Genomic DNA, 18,028 nt, shown 5'->3' with positions numbered 1-18,028 from the left:
AACACTCCTTGAAAACGGTCAGTTGCCACCCAGAAACGCCCACTTCATGTCAATCACTCTGCGGCAACCAGTGCGACTGAAATGCATCGCTAGAGCCTGTGCAAAACTGCATCGTTAGTTGTGCGCCTACATCGCACGTGCGCATTGCGCCACATACGCATGCGTGGAATTGCCATTTTTTTAGCCTGATCGCTGCGCTGCGAACAAATGCAGCTAGCGATCAATTCGGAATGACCACCTTTGTCACAGTTACTTTACTCTGTATTTTCGGTGTCGATTCCCTTTTACAAGTACAGTAACTGTAAGAGGGTTTCTCGGAATCACTAACTGTGAAATATAAAATCATAATGCCATCCATGCTATCTCCTTCTCCATATGTCATATACACATATTAAACAGGCATTTATTTTGTGTCCTTTCACATTTATGTGTGCAGGAAGTGTTACAGAACTACACAGCCAATCAGATCATTAGAATGTTCAAAGTTTCACAGAGTATTTCAGGAGATGAATAGGCTAATGGTGTGGAAGTAAATGACCTTTTATCTTGTGATTATGTGAGTGAAGAAAGAATGACATGCGAGGGGGCAGCTAGGTGGTGTATACCGGTGGGAAGTCACAGACTGTTAAGGGCTGATTCAATTCTGTGTGATGTGCTGCGGAGCGTTGCTGCACCTATCCGCCATATATTTATTTACATATACTGTATAACGCTTAATATTCCATTACACTTTACAATATATAGTAATCTTAATATCACTAATTTTCCTGTGCGCTTGTAAAAGGTGCGAGAAAAAAACTTGTGTTGATGACTTGCCACAAAGTGCCATTAGGGAACAGCTTGTCGCGTATCGGTGTGCGTAATATAGAGAGAGCAGGGTCACCCAGCTGCGCAGGATAGTGATGCTAGACTGGTGTAACATAGGGGGTCATTCAGAGATGAATGCAGGTCGCTGCATATGTAGCCAGATCTGCGTTCATCTCCGCACATGCTGGGGGCTGTTCAGCACAGACAAGGCCGCCCTCCCCCTTGCTTCCACAATTAAATTGCAGAAGCATCGGATCTAAGGTTGACCCCTGGCAGCACAGCCTGGCTGCATTGTCACGTGGTCAGCGGCCATTCTTTTGGAGCGGCTTCGTGTGACGTCACACTGCTGTGCCAAAAACGGTCCTACACTGTCTCCTTTCGGCACGTCCCCCCAAAAGGCGCATCACCACCCCACGAACGCCTGCCACGGAAAGATCCGGCCACAATGTTTATGTCTGTGTAGCCGCTGTGCATGCCCAGTATGCCACCAACGGCAAACTGTACTGCGCGCCACCTCAGTGGCAGGGTCCAAATGTCTCCCCAAGTGTGTGAAGTCCAAGCATCCAGCTTATCTATACCACACATGACCTGAAGAATCTGAGTGCTTGCTAGAGAGTGCAGTACATAGGGGGTCATTCCGAACCGTTCGCACGCTGCAATTTTTCGCAGCCGTGCAAACGGGTCACAACTGCGCATGCGCGAGGGTGGCAATGCGCTGGCTGTCGCCGTGCATCGTCGAAATGGACGAAGAAAGCGTTCGCAGAGGCGAATGCTAGAAGATTGACAGGAAGAGGCCGGCCAGTGGTGTCTACTCACCGTTTTGAAGGCGTGTCCGAGTGAACGCAGGTGTGTCCAGCCGTCTCCAGGGAGGGTTCCTGACGTCAGCTCCGGACAAGATCATCGCAGCGGCTGAGTAAGTCCTGAGCTGTGCAGAAACTGCACAAACTTTTTGTTTGTGCAGCTCTCTGCACAGCGGTTTGCAGCCCTGCTCAGCGAATCCCCCCTCCCCTGTAGGCGGCGACTACCTGATCGCAGCAGTGCTAAAAGTAGCCTGCTAGCGATCAGGTCGGAATCACGCCCATAATCCCTTGCACCAAAATGTAAGTAATCTTTATAACGTCTTCTGTGAAACTCTGGTGTCGAAAATCCCCCCCCCCCTCCCCAAAAAAAAAAAAAAATTGAAGTAATTAAATTAAACACATTCTGGATACTAAAGAATTAACTTTGAAATCGAAAAAAAAATCAATTATAGAAATACACACACAAGAATATTACGTTTTTCACTCTAGCAGTTGTCTCTATGTGCTGGGAAGAGGGGGGGGAGATAATTTGTTCTAATTTATTTGTGCGTCAAATTAGATGCCAATACAATAAAGTGGAGATAACAGATAACTAGAAAAACAGACAATTAATTATTACTTGAGGTGTGAGAAAGAGTCAATCAGCCTGCAAGTGCTACCAGGGGGGCTATGAAGACAATTATCCCCTCAACGCAATTGCTAGAGCCTATTCAACTATACACATCTACACCTTGTTCAGTCTTCACTAAATAACACTATCCGGGATGCAGTTAAACGGGCGGCTCTTAAAGCTTTTACAATAATAATAATAATAATAATAATAATACATTGGATGTGGTGGCAGCTTTATTCCACCCAGTAGCCCCTACTAGTAATTTTGGGAAAGAAGTCTAAAATTTTGCATCCTATTAATGGGTGGTATTCATGTGACCGGCGGTCAGCAGACTGACGGTCACATAATCTCCCCCAAAATCCCGCCCCCTCACTATCCCGACAGCCGGCATGCCGACCAACAGGAACTATTTCCACTCATGGGTGTCCACGACACCCATAGAGTGGGAATAGAACCTGCAGCGACCGCAGGTGGCCACCGAGCTTGCAGCATGGCGAGTGCAGCGATCCCGCAAGGGGCTTGGTTCACTCGCCCCTCCCCGCCGGGATCCTGGCGTCGGTATGCTGCTGGGATCCCGGCGTCGGTATGCTGACAGGCAGTCAGGAGACCATCAGTCAGCCATACCACACCCCCTATTAATACATTGTTGAGCATGATCCCCTCCCATCCTGTGTTTGGACAAGTTAGGTGTGAGGATTGCCGCAATATCAGCTATGGGTGACAGGTGGCAGAGAACCAGGAGCACCGACCTGCAGACTCAGAACTTCTGCTGAAGACCAAGCCAATCAGCACTAAGAGACCTTGCCCATATGAAGCCTTTATAAAGCCTCATTCCTAGTTCAGACTTGCATATCTACAGTATGTTGGAGTCTTGGTTTGTATGCCTGTCCACTGACTTCAGCTTCATCCCTTCATTATTCCACCTTCTCCCATCCATCGTCTTCAGCTTGTCACGGCCCATCCTCCGTGGACGTAGTGGCTTGGCTGGATGTGGTGTGCCCATGGTAGTAAAATCAGGTAAAGTGGTTCTCTCTTGGGAGAGATGTATCAATCCTTGCAGACAGATAAAGTGGAGAAGTGTCCCAAAGAAAACAATCAGCTACTAACTGTCATTTATCTAGCACAGTCTTTTAAGTGACAGAAGCTCGCTGGTTGCCTTGGACAACTATTCCCCTTTTTCTCTCTCCAAGGCTTGATACATCTCCCTTGTGGAAGCATCCGGCACCGTGACATTAGGTTTATGCTGCCATGATAGTTACCAGGAAATAAAAAACTGTTATCCACAAACTTACTATAATTTTCCTTATCTCTGGCTGCTTTGGGGCATCACATTGTAATACTAGCACTTTTTTTTAGCACGTAATTATTTTTCTACCTATGTGTCACCTTTTAACACTAATTATTACTTCTCACCATGGTAACACTCCAGACACATACAGTAGCTCCTGCTTCTTATTTACATAACACTAATATTTTATCCTCTCACTAATGTGATGCCTTTGGGCGGTTGCCCTGAACTTGAACCTTAGTGTTAGGGGCCTACAAGATGATGTCACCTGGTCGCTGTTGGGAGGGACCATATATTTTTGGCAACAAATCATGCTACACACCTCTATTTTGCTCCATGCTATAGTGTAGAGTTTATTATAATTATTCTGATTAGCAGTGCTTAGTACTATAGAGTGTGCATTTGCATTTTCTTTTTTCTGTGTATTGTTTTCCTTTCCCCCCAGTTTTTAAAAAAAGTAGAATGTTTTTCCTATCATAATTGCAAACCTTGAAATAATAAAGTGGGAAATGTATTATTTTAGGTTAAAGTTATGTCTTAATTGAAAATAAAAATAAATAAACACATATGTACAGTGCCGTCTCTGGTTCCAGAAAAGTAAAATAATAGCAAATATTCTGCTAATAATGATCTATTGTACTGTACTTTAAACAGAAGGTGTCATCTTCCTGTGCATTCCCCTCCCTGTGCTAACTCCATCCATCTATTGGTGCCAACACCCATGGATAGATCATACAGAACTCCGGCAGCTGGGGATGCACTTTCTGCTCTCTCATAACAGTCTGGAACCCTGGGATAGCAATGAGCTCCTATCTCCTAATTACCTGCGTTCTATCCTCACTTGCAGCCACAGGTAAATTTACTGATACCCAGTCCATTTTATGGGAAATTAAATATAATATAGACTCGTATCTGGAGTTTGTAATGTAAAATAGACACAGGAATTAGAACTTCACCCTGTTAGATCGATGTCTGTCCATGTATGTTTTTGTCAACACATTTCCTTATTTATATGTTTATGCACACACATAGCTTTTAATTTATCTAGTCATATATATAAGAGTCTAATAGTTGCATTTTACTAAACTGAATTTGCTGGCATGACATATTATTGTTATTATTATTATTATTATTATTGTTATTGTTATTATTATTATTATTATTATTTTAGTTCATTAGTGCTTTGGTTTTTTTTTATTTGCTTCCTAAAATTAAATTGAATGAAGCATTTTTTTAAATAAATTTATTTTTTTATATAAATCTTCACTCATGGCAACTTCATAAAATATGACATAAAATTGCTGGAAGGACTTTTTACATGAGAGAAAACAAAAACTCTAGAACTTGTTCATCATATAAAGTTAGTGAAGGACCTTCAACGTTTATATAGAGATCGTATGATTTGTAACAAAAAATTAATAATAAAATGTATTAACATAATAGACAAGAATCTCAAAATTTATCAACAATATTTAGTTTTACATGACGTTATCTTTTAACTGATTTATCTTAATCCTTAACAGAAAATGCACCAAAAAAATAATTAATAATTAAATCTGTAAGTTTGAATCTATTTATTACACTTTTCTACTTGGATCCAGAGCTAAAATATGTACATTTGGTGAAAAACTTGCAACTGCAAACTATTTTAAGATAATGGTTATTTATAAATTATGTTGTTTTTTTATCTACATAAAATATGCTATTAGCCATATTATAATATCGTAACTAAAAGAAAAAGCTGCGATTTCCAATATTTAGAATGTACTAATAGTACTATTTTCTTCTGCATTGTATATATGAATTGCGTGTTTACACTCCTGTCTAAAGATGTGAGTAGTGTTTATAGACGGAATAAAGAAGACACTTCTATTTACAGTAGGCTGTAGGGATAGCGTTGAGGACTGACAGGATGTCACTGCCAATAGAGTATTGGATCTGGACCAGGTGTCTCAGATTTTACAGCCAAACGAGTAACCACACCTAACAGGATTCTGCTGCCCATATCATGTATATTTAGATACAAATAGTACATGCATCTTAACAATGCTAATGGAGCTTTGAAAGACGAGCTTATCAACTACAGTAAACAGAAGCTTAGTGCCAGGCTCTTACAGCCAAGAGTGTACACAACCCCGCTGCTACAACAAAGCACAAATACATGGTATTATGGTCATGGAAAGCAGATAGATCATTTGGAGCGGGTGTTATGTCTGTATGGAAAATAATAGAATTATATTATGATCCAGTCAAGTGATCAAGTCGTGTTAGGAGGTGTAATAATCTACAGTATGTCTCTACAGAGTGCAATACAATTGTATTACAGGATGATCTCAGTGGTCAGGTCATGTTGGGGTGAAGTGTCCTATGTCTGTATAGGGTGTAATATATGTATTATGGTCATGCCCAGTGGTCAGGTCATGTTGAGGGTGTAGTGTCCTATGTCTGTATAGGTCATGTTAGGGGTGTAGTGTCCTATATCTGTATAGGGTGTAATAGATGTATTATGGTCACAGCCAGTGGTCAGGTCATGTTGGGTGATAGTGTTCTATGTCTGTATAGTGTGTAATAGATGTATTATGGTCATGTCCAGTGGTCAGGCTATGTTGGGGGTGTAGTGTCCTCCAGTATGTCTGTGTAGTGTGTAATAGATGTATTATGGTCACGGCCAGTGGTCAGGTCATGTTGGGGTGTAGTGTCCTATGTCTGTATAGGGTGTAATAGATGTATTATGGTTATGGCCAGTGGTCAGGTCATGTTGAAGTGTAGTGTTCTATGTCTGTATAGGGTGTAATAGATGTATTATGGTCATGTCCAGTGGTCAGGTCATGTTGGGGGTGTAGTGTCCTACAGTATGTCTGTGTAGTGTGTAATAGATGTATTATGGTCATGGCCAATGGCCAGGTCATGTTGGGGGTGTAGTGTCCTATGTCTGTAGAGGGTGTAATAGATGTATTATGGTCATGTGCAGTGGTCAGGTCATGTTGGGGGTGTAGGGTCCTGTTTCTTTATAGTGTGTAATAGATGTATTATGGTCATGGCCAGTGGTCAGGTCATGTTGGGGTGTAGTGTCCTATGTCTGGATAGGGTGTAATAGATGTATTATGGTCATGTGCAGTGGTCATGTCATGTTGGGGTGTAGTGTCCTATGTCTGTATGGAGTGTAATAGATGTATTATGGTCATGTGCAGTGGTCAGATCATGTTGTGGGTGTAGTGTCCTATGTCTGTTAGGGGTGTAATAGATGTAATATGGTCATGTCCAGTGGTCAGGTCATGTTGGGGGTGTAGTGTCCTTTGTCTGTAAAGGGTGTAATAGATGTATTATTATCATGTCCAGCGGTCAGGTCACATTGGGGGTGTAGTGTCCTACAGTATGTCTGTGTAGTGTGTAATAGATGTATAATGGTCATGGCCAGTTGTCAGGACATGTTGGGGGTGTAGTGTCCTATGTCTGTATAGGGTGTAATAGATGTATTATGATCATGGCCAGTGGTCAGGTCATGTTGAGGGTGTAGTGTCCTATGTCTGTATAGGTCATGTTGGGGGTGTAGTGTCCTATATCTGTATAGGATGTAATAGATGTATTATGGTCATGTCCAGTGGTCAGGCTATGTTGGGGGTGTAGTGTCCTGTGTCTGTATAGGGTGTAATAGATGTATTATTGTCATGGCCAGTGGTCAGGTCATGTTGAGGTGTAGTGTCCTATGTCTTAAAGAGTGCAATAGATGTATTATGGTCATGTGCAGAGGTCAGGTCACATTGGGAATGTATTGCCCTATGTCTGTATAGGGTGTAATAGATGTATTATGGTCATGTCCAGTGGACAGGTCATGTTGGGGGTGTAGTGTCCTATGTCTGTATAGGGTGTAATAGATGTATTATGGTCATGGTTAGTGGTCAGGTCATGTTGGGGGTGTAGTGTCCTATGTCTGTATAGGGTGTAATAGATGTATAATGGTCATGTCCAGTGGTCAGGTCATGTTGGGGGTGTAGTGCCCTATGTCCGTATAGGGTGTAATAGATGTATTATGGTCATGGCCAGTGGTCAGGTCCTGTTGGGGGTGTAGGGTCCTATGTCTGTATAGGGTGTAATAGATGTATTATGGTCATGTGCAGTGGACAGGTCATGTTGGGGGTGTAGTGTCCTATGTCTGTATAGGGTGTAATAGATGTATTATGGTCATGTCCAGTGGTCAGGTCCTGTTGGGGGTGTAGTATCCTATGCCAGCATCCGGAGTCTTACTTCCGGGTTCTGGTCCCTGTGGCACTCCTGTTAGCTGGCTGGTGTGGCTGCGGCAGATAGGAGCTGCGGCAGCGAGGTCCTACGGTGCAGATGCCAGGTGTCTGGAGGCTGGGGTCCGGGTCCTGGGAAGCATCGCATAGCAGCTGGACGTGTCTGTTTCCAAGTGTTCTGTTGCTGGAGTGCGGCATCAGGGAGTCTAAGGCATGAGGTAGTGGCTGTGTGCTGGTTCCACATGTGTCCTCTGTGCAGGGGGCCACCATGTTGGAGATCAAGCCAAGCCAATAGGTATCCCAGTTTGCATCCAGCCAATCCGGTGCAGTCTTCTCTTATAAAAAGGGGTTGATGCTTAGTCATGGTGCCAGTGCTTCAAGTTACTTGCTGCTGTAAGGTGCTCAAGCTCTGTGCTCCCAGGTTAAGCCCTGGTATCGTGGTTCTGTTGTGGTCGCCCGGTGGTCAGTTCTGTTAATGCAGTCCTTTGTATCTTATGTCTGTATAAGGTGTAATAGATGTATTATGGTCATGTCTGGTGGTCAGGTCATGTTGGGGTGTAGTGTCCTATGACTCTATAAGGTGTAATAGATGTATTATGGTCATGGCCAGTGGTCAGGTCATGTTGGAGGTGTAGTGTGTTTTGTCTGTATAGGGTGTAATAAATGTATTATGGTCATGTCCAGTGGTCAGGTCATGTTGGGGTGTAGTGTCCTATGACTCTATAAGGTGTAATAGATGTATTATGGTCATGTCCAGTGGTCAGGTCATGTTGGGGTGTTGTATCCTATGTCTGTATAGGGTGTAATACAGAGCTGGCCAAACCAGTCCTCGAGACCTACCAACAGTTCACATTTTGCAGACCACCTAGCTAGTGCACAGGTGTAGTCATAACTAATTAAGATGTGCTACATTCATTCCTAACTGACAATTCTACAGATTTACAGGAGGCCTTGAAAACATGAACTGTTGGTAGATCTCGAGGACCAGTTTGGCCTGCCCTGGTGTAATAGATGTATTATGGTCATGTCCAGCAGTCATGTCATTTGGGGGTGTAGTGTTCTATGTCTGTATAAGGTATAACAGATGTATTATGGTCATGTCCAGTGGCCAGGTCAAAGCAGCCACACGTCGAGTACTTCACACAGTCCGAGGCAAGTGATGGATGATTCAAGAGTCTCCCAACCCTACTGAATATGGCTGGGGTAGGAATCTTGTTACTACAGGCTTTCCCTTACTCCATATCTGTGGGGTCTGTTGGGTGTCACCATGCCAGCATAGCAGCATCCTTAGGTAACCACCAGTGCTTCACCTTACGATGACTGATGGGGCTGGAGGCAGCTGGGAGAAGTTAAAGTATAGTTAAAGCTTGGAGGAGATGAAAAGGTGCATCAATATTTCAGTGACTGGATAGGGACTGACAAACCAGATTTTATTGACTGCAGCACATCATACCTTGACCTTCTCATTTTGAAATAATGCGTCGCTCCCTGCTATATATTATGTATATTAGATATACGAAGCATCAGAAGTATTTGAGCAAGCCTATATCCGGAGAAGATCTGTGGTTAGTTCTCCAAGATGTTTGGAACAACCTCCCTGTGAAGGTCTTTCAAAAACTGTGTGCAAGTGTACCTAGAAGAATTGATGCAGTTTTGAAGGCAAATGGTGATTTGATTTAGATATTGAAATATTGATTTGATTTAGATCTCTCTTCTGTTCATTCACTTTGCCTTTTGGTCATTGATAACAAACTATTACCTCATATATTACATTCTTACTTTGCAGCATTTTTTCTACAACTGCCTAAAACTTTTGCAAAGTACTGTATATATATATATATATATATATATATATATATAATTATTCATGTACACTACATAATGATTGCATAAGTCAGTCATGTTTCCTCAATGTGCAAGATGGCACAGCCTTGAAGAGGAGCCCTGAGCAATGATTACGTGTAGGAGAGGAGGTAGAAGGAGGAGAGGATGGAATCGCACGGTGCATCTGTGGCCAGTGTTTGCACAGCATTTCATGCAGTCTGGCCGTCTGCTTGGAATACTGTTGAAAATGTCCCTCCCAAAATGGCCGCCACTACAGAAAAGACACTTTTGAAGACTGCTAGAGGAGGCAGTGGCCATTTTGGTAGAGACATTTGTTAGCAGCAAAGACACACATAGCTCCCCTGAAGTGTCGGGATGGATGGACGGTTGCAGCTAGAGGAAGACGGTGATGGCAGTGTGACAATAAGCACGTAATGAGGCATTATTAGGTGAGCCTGGTATGCACTTAAGTGACAGGGCAGGGCTTAACTGTGGGGAATAACAAGGTGCAAGGGACATTTACTGTGTGGGGCATATGGTGCAAGGGGAATTTTTGTGGGGGCATATGGTGCAAGGGGAATTTTTGTGGGGGCATATGGTGCAAGGGGCATTACTGTGAGGGGCATATGATGCAAGTGGCATAATAAGGTGCAAGAGGCATTACTGTGTGGGTCATAATATTGTGCAGGAGGCATTACTGTGTGGGGCATAATAAGGTGCAAGGGGCATTTACTGTGTGGGGAATATGGTGCAAGGGGCATTTACTGTGTGGGCATATGGTACAAGGGGCATCTACAGTGTGGGCATAATGTGTTGCATGAGGCATTACTGTGTGGGTCATAATATGGTGCAGGAGGCATTAGTGTGTGCGGCATAATATGGTGCAGGAGGCATTACTGCGTGGGTCATAATATGGTGCAGGAGGCATTACTGCGTGGGTCATAATATGGTGCAGGAGGCATTAGTGTGTGAGGCATAATATGGTGCAGGAGGCATTACTGTGTGGGGCATAATATGGTGCAGGAGGCATTACTGTGTGAGGCATAATATGGTGCTGGAGGCATTACTGTGTGAGGCATAATATGGTGGACTCCCCCCCCCCCCCCTCCCCCCCTCCCTGTGTTGGCCAATCTCTGGGTATGCAGAGTCAAAAACTGGGGTGGAAGATAGTCTTTTCCTGCAAGGACATGCCCATTTTAGTGAGGTCACACCCCCTTTCTGAGGCTCTCACCCATCATCCTCTGGATCTCCATGATGATAGGATAGTAGAAGCTGGGGAATCAGACAAGCCAGCCTGTCTTACATTTACACCATCTCCCTGAGTAATGCTACTGTGTGAGCCACACATGCAATTCTCACCTACAGTATGTACAACAATGTCACCCCATCTGGTTGTATGTGATGTGTTCATGCTTTCTATGGTTATTTGTTATCCACATGCACAATTTGCCATTTACTGATTCAGTACGTGACTATAATAATTTCTCACTCTGAAATAGTAACCTGCTTTCTGCTATGTGCTGTTATTCAAATTAGATTTACTAGTGCCGCACTTGCAGGTTGCCTGTATTCTGTACTGCTACTAGTTAATTCATGTAAATTTCCCTGTAAGCTGGGGACTATAGGGTCAATGGTGTATTTATAGTTTGTGAACCTGCTGCAGTCTACCACACAGACTGATCACATATCAGAACACAACTATTTACAAACACATACTGTAGATGTATTCAAAATATCTGTGGAAAGCTGAAGCAACATGTTGTGACATTCGTTCATATCTTTCAGTGTGGAGGCTCCAGCGATGAACGATGCGCGGCCCTGCGCTCGTTCATCGCTGGTCCCCCGTCGGCTGTGCATGCAGGCCAATATGGACGATCTCGTCCATATTTGCCTGCACTTCAATGGAGCCGCGTGACGGGGGGAGTGAAGAAACTTCACTTCCCCCGGCACTGCTTCCCCGCCGTCGGGTCGCCCGTCGGCCGTATCCGCCGTCGGGCAGCTCGGCGGCAGATCAGCCAATGTGTAGGGCCTATTAGTAATTATACCTGCGCAACCCAGAAAAATACTTTCTCACCATCAAATCAGGACTTACATACTGTAGTTGACCTTGGCCCTCATACCGAGTTGATCACTCGCTAGCTAGTTTTAGCAGCCGTGCAAACGCATAGTCGCCGCCCACAGGAGAGGCATTTTTGCAAGTGTGCGAACGCCTGTGCAGCCGAGCTCTGCAAAAACATTTTGTGCAGTTTCTGAGTAGCTCTGGACTTACTCAGCGCTTGCCATCACTTCAGTCTTTTTGGTGCCTGAATTGACGTCAGACACCCGCCGTGCAAACGCCCGGACATGCCTGCATTTTTCCAAACACTCCCAGAAAACGGTCAGTTGCCACCCATAAACGCCCTCTTCCTGCCAATCTCCTTGCGATCGGCTGTGCGAATGGATTCTTTGTTAAATCCTTGGCCCAGCAACGATCCGCTTTGTACCTGTACGACGCGCCTGCGCATTGCGGTGCATACGCATGCGCAGTTCTGACCTGATCGCAGCGCACCGAAAAAACCTAGCGTGCGATCAGGTCTGAATGAGGCCAATTATCCCTCACTAAGGGACTTATTCAGGTTTGTTAGCAATTGGGCAAAACCATACTGCACTGCAGGTGGGGCAGATGTAACAGGTGCCGAGAGAGTTAGATTTGGGTGGGGTGTGTTCAAACTGAAATTTAAATTGCAGTGTAAAAATTAAGCAGCCAGTATTTACCCTGCACAGAAACAAAATAACCCACTCAAATCTAAATCTCTATGCACATGTTACATTTGCCCTACCTGCAGAGCAACATGGTTTTGTCCAGTTGCTTACTTTTTTGGTTTGCTAACAAACCTGAATAACCCCTAAGTATCTTCTAATGATATTCCAGAGAATCACAATCATTTCATATAGGGCAATGTTTGTTTTTAATTTTATTTTCTTATTTTTAACAGTGGACATCAATGTGTTGCTGTAATCACTGTCTTTACCCTTATGCACTTGTGATGGGACAATAAATCGATTATCTACCATTCTGTGTATCACTGTTCAGAGAGGCAGGTATGGGATCAGTAGCTGGAGGGTATGCTGGTTCTTGTAGTCATATTGGAGAATCCTGGGATGAGTTAACTCTCAATTTAGAAATACATAAATGTATGACCCTAAGAAGGTGCTATTATCATGTAGTGAAGGACCACCAGAGTTGAGACACCTTGTTGTGGCTGGTGGTTTATCATATGTTTGAAAATGTATGTAACTGAGATCTCTGCATTTCTGCTATCAAATAGGATGTAAAACTCATTTGCTGGTTCATTGGAGTTTACTGGATGAACTTGTTGAGTATATTACAGTAACCCCTATCACCGTCAACAGGCACAACAATGCTAAATGTACATTATAACTTTGATCAACGTCAGGACAGACAACAAGGCTAGATATACATTATAACTCTGGTCACCATCAGTACCGACAACAAGGCTGGATGTACAGTATAACTCTGATCACCACCAGAAAGGACAAGGCTAGATGTACATTATAACTCTGATCACCACCAGAAAGGACAAGGCTAGATGTACATTATAACTCTGATCACCACCAGAAAGGACAAGGCTAGATGTACATTATAACTCTGGTCACCACCAGAAAGGACAAGGCTAAATGTACATTATAACTCTGGTCACCACCAGAAAGGACAAGGCTAGATGTACATTATAACTCTGATCACCATCCTTATAACTCTGATCACTATCAGCAAGGACAACAAGGCTAAATGTACATTATAACTCTGGTCACCATCAGGAAGGACAACAAGGCTAGATGTACATTATAACTCTGATCACCATCCTTATAACTCTGATCACTATCAGCAAGGGCAACAAGGCTAAATGTACATTATAACTCTGGTCACCATCAGGAAGGACAATAAGGCTAGATGTACATTATAACTCTGATCACCATCCTTATAACTCTGGTCCCCATCAGGAAGGACAACAAGGCTAGATGTACATTATAACGCTGATCACCATCCTTATAACTGGTGACCATCAGAAGGGACCACAGGGCTAGATGTAGAACTGATGTATATATTTGTTTTAGCTATCATCTCAGTAGCCAGCTACTTTTCTTACAAAGGAGACTATGATGTTCTTCCTTATATTGGATCAAGATCAACGTTCCAAGCCTTCTTCCCTGGTGACCTCAAGTGACCCTTTGTACACATACCAGACACTACTAGGCAATGAACGTGTTATCCACACCATCTCCATGCGTGGGATGAGGGTAAAGGTTCATCGTCCTTTTGAGGAGAACTATCACATTACTGTTGTCACATTATTCTCATTCTGTAAATGCCACAAATAGTATCTAACACCTAATTTTAAAGCAATTTTTACTTCATTTCAACCACTGCTAGAACCTGACGCATTGCCCTAAGGGACTGTGATGATTTGAGTGAATAATAATATACCATATAGATTGTATGCTTGCGAGCAGGGCCTTCCTACCTCTATGTCTGTCTGTTTTTACCCAGTTTTGTTCTATTACTGTTGTTCTAATTGTAAAGCGCAACGGAATATGCTGTGCTATATAAGAAACTCTTAATAAATATCTATATCCCACAGACAAAGTTCTATTTTATTTTTATTTGCCAAAATGATTTGGACCAGGGGTTCTTATCTCCAGTACTCAAGTACCACCAAGAGGTCATGTTTTATGGATTTCTGTAATCATGACAGACAGAAATACTCCAAACATGACCTGTTGGCAAAACTTGAGGGCTGAAATTGAGAACTACCGAGCTATACAAAAGCATCACATTGGTTCAACGTAGTTGTTTTGTTTTTGGAAACTTTTTTCTGCATGAATTTCATCATCCTCTATAAAGTAACTAAACAGGAAGCACAAGTCAACTAGAGTAATTGGGATGTGGTCAGAATCCCGGCAGTCGCGATTCTAGCTGTCAGAAGACTGTCAGGGTTAGGGTCAGGAATAGAGGTAGGATAAAGGAGGTCATTCCGAGTTGATTGCTCGCTGCTGATTTTCACAGCGCACCGATCAGGTTTCTACTGCGCATGCGTATGCTCCGCAATGCGCACGCGCCACGTACGGGTACAAGGTGGATCGTCGCTGAGCGATGGATTTAACGAAGATCCATTCGCACAGCCGATCGCAAGGAGATTGACAGGAAGCAGGCGTCTGTGGGTGGCAACTGACCGTTTTCTGGGAGTGGTGGGGAAAACACAGGCGTGTCCGGGCGTTTGCAGGGCGGGTGTCTGATGTCAATTCCGGCACCAAAAAGACTGAAGCGATCGCAAGGGCTGAGTAAGTCCAGCGCTACTCAGAAACTGCACAAACTGTTTTTGCAGAGCTCAGCTGCACAGGCGTTTGCGCACTTGCAAAGCAAATATACAGTCCCCCGTGGCCGGCGACTATGCGTTTGCACGGCTGCTAAAATTAGCTAGCGAGCGATCAACTCGGAATGACTCCAAAAGTACTTACCAGGATGTGTCAGGATTCTGTCAGTTAGGATTCTGCTGTCGGTCTTCTGTCTGACGGCTCCTAACTGCCGGGACTTCATACCCAACCCCTTTAAGTCGCCACAGTGATTGCTGTAGTACAGGGATTTTTTTTTTGTCTCATACTGTATGTGTCAGTGTATTGTGAGGAATATATATAAGTTTATATCATCATTTTCATTTGTACACCATGTGGTGTTAGGCGGTAGTGGTTTTTATATATATCAAAGTTTAATTGCAACAGACTTTTTCTTACATTATTTACTAAGCTTTCATCAATTATCTTTCCTGTGTATGACCTCTAAAAAGTATTGTATAACTATATTATTGGTATATACGCTGATCAGCTCTACAATGAAGCAGCATGGACATCAGTAAATCAGCAGCTGATATAATTTGTTTGCATAATTGGGATCTACGTACTGTATTACAATATAGATACTACAGATTTATGGGGAGTATCTTCTGTATTTACTCCAATTTGTCTTTGTTTACTTTAATATGTTTATTCAAAATCAATAATAATTTATTTCCATTGAAGAACATGATGTAAAGGTCCTGATTCCGAGTCGTGTGCATTAGCGGACGATTTTCGGTACGGCCACCTATTACACTACTTCTTTGTTCTACGGCAATTATCCACTTGTGTACGCTGAATATCTGTCCTGCCACTGTTTTTATGGCACCTGTCATCATCAGTATTGGAACCACAATTATTTGAGGGGTGATGTTCAAAGTTTTGGGTGGGGAAGCGCAGTGCTGCCGCCATCCAGGGTTACCATAGGCAGTGTCAGGACAGAGAAAATCCCCTTTCCAGCAGCTCCACACCACCTGACTCCAAGGCCCTTTTCCCCCTGCAGCCAGCTCCTCACAGTGTGTGGTAATGACTCCGGGCTGGCCCCTCCTCTGGGACCAGCCCTGAATCCTTCTCACATCCCACTACATTTTTACCCTCTTCCGCTCAGCTCCCCCTTCTCCCCCCCCCCCTATCCCTCACCCAAACTTATGTGCAGGGGTGTATCTAGGAGTCCGAGAGCCCCCCCCCACACACACACACACATGCACACACACATTTGGAATAAGGTGTGAGTATTGGAAATGGGGCATGGTCTTGTGGGGGAAGGGCGTGGACACAATAGTACTTCCAATTCAAATGATGCCACACAGTAGTGTCCCTCATTCACATTACACCACACAGTAGTGTCCCTCATTCACATTACACCACACAGTAGTGTCACGTATTCACGTTACACCATCACTCCCCCCTAACCCACCTTTCCCGCAGCCTGACCTTAACCAGCCCCCTCCCCCCAAAAGCCTCTTCAGTGGTGCCTAACCCTTACCCACCCTTCCTAATCTCCCTCCCTGCAGCCTAACCCTAGCCCTCCTGCCCTCGCACCCTAACCCTAACCCTCCCACATTTTTGGCATTCTGCATCGCTATCTATGCTGGGATGCCAGCATCAGCATTCCGAACAGTTTTGGGATACTGGCGTCAGCTTTCCGACCGCCGGGATGCCAAGCGCCAGCATCTTGACTGCATCCTGAATGAAATGCTAATGAGCTGCTGTGAGATGAGCCTCAAATGCACCAAACACCATTAGTTGGATGGTAGAAGTACTTCCTGTTAGAAAAAACATCAGGGTGCCATCTCTTCCAAGATAAAATGATCAATTATACAGTTATGGATATACATTTCCTTGAACCTGGCCTTGAAATAGGTAAGATACAGTATGTATTTTCTTTTTTAAACTCAACAAGTTAAAGTTTTCGCTTACTTACTACTTACATCTAACATGCATAACTGCTATATATAACAACTGTATACAGTGTTGAAGCAGGCGGCACTCTCGGCGCAAAAAAAGACAGACAAGCAAGTCTAGTGTATCAACGTTTCAATGACCATAGCGGAATTTTCGAAAACGCCGAGAGTGCCGCCTGCTTCAACACTGTATATATATATATATATATATATATATATATATATATACACACATACATACATACATACATACATACAGTATATGTATGTCACCAAGTGGGTGGTGTGGTCCAACTGCCATTAAGGGGGTGACATTTAGTGAGTTAGGGACACCAAAATGAAATTATATCTTCCCCCCCCCCCCGGCCCCCAAGCTACAAACATTGTGGCACACCTGCTGGCACATGCACAGCCAGCAATTTCTTTGACTTTTGACTTGGGCCATAAATGTCCTTACTGTACGCTCACCTTGTGTAATAGCTACACTATATTCTTCTCTGTCTTTCGAATTTGCACAAACATTTGTAGAGCTAAATTGTTCCAAGTGGGTGAGGAATATTACAAGCACATGATTTAAGTTTCAGTCATTTTTTAAAAAATATTTTTTTTTTATTATTGCCCAACGTTCATGGGGCATATGACTTTTAAATACATAGTGTAACCTGGCACTCTACAAAGCTCATGGAATGAGTTGGTGAATGCTGAAATGTCTTCAATGTGATTAATCATGCGAGAGATCACGTAATTTGTACACCTGTAAGTGCGATCCGACAGACAGTACAAGGCAGGGGCAAAGGGCAGTCAGCAGCTGTGGCCCAGCATATGCATATGTCGGGTCTTCTTACTAAAGTGCCGGAGGGGTCGGGGCAGAAAAAGGGTGCTCTGAGTCAGCGGCAACACTAAGAAGAAGGTGACCGGACATATGCATATGGCGGGTAACCTTATAGCAGCGGCGGCGGTAGGAGTACAGCGAGAGGGTACTGGGGCAGTGGGTGGACAGTCAGGAGGAGGAGACCCAGCATATGCATAATTGCATATGCCCTGGGCTCTTCTGATTGGCCGGCAGCAAAGAAGGGGGTCGGGAGAACAAAGAGGCGGGGAGACAGCTGTCTCTGCTGCCTTACTCCCCTCAGCAGGCTGTCTACGCCATCCTGAGATGATGAATG

General features: G+C 43.8%; 1 protein-coding gene across 1 annotated transcript in view; it reads left to right on the top strand.

The window, feature by feature from the left end:
• The first annotated feature begins 4,237 nt into the window (after positions 1-4,237).
• The window catches only part of LOC134965894 (phospholipase A2 inhibitor gamma subunit B-like), a 56,706-nt gene continuing 42,915 nt past the window's right edge, over positions 4,238-18,028 (top strand). The window contains exon 1 of the mRNA XM_063942285.1: positions 4,238-4,361. Coding sequence (XP_063798355.1) covers positions 4,310-4,361 — 52 coding nt within the window. The 5' untranslated portion in view covers positions 4,238-4,309. The remainder of the gene's footprint in view (positions 4,362-18,028) is intronic.

The sequence above is a fragment of the Pseudophryne corroboree genome, chromosome 10 (assembly GCF_028390025.1).
Source record: "Pseudophryne corroboree isolate aPseCor3 chromosome 10, aPseCor3.hap2, whole genome shotgun sequence".
NCBI lineage: Eukaryota > Metazoa > Chordata > Amphibia > Anura > Myobatrachidae > Pseudophryne > Pseudophryne corroboree.
The sequence above is the reverse complement of the archived record's forward strand: the minus strand, read 5'-3'. Positions and strand labels throughout refer to the sequence as shown.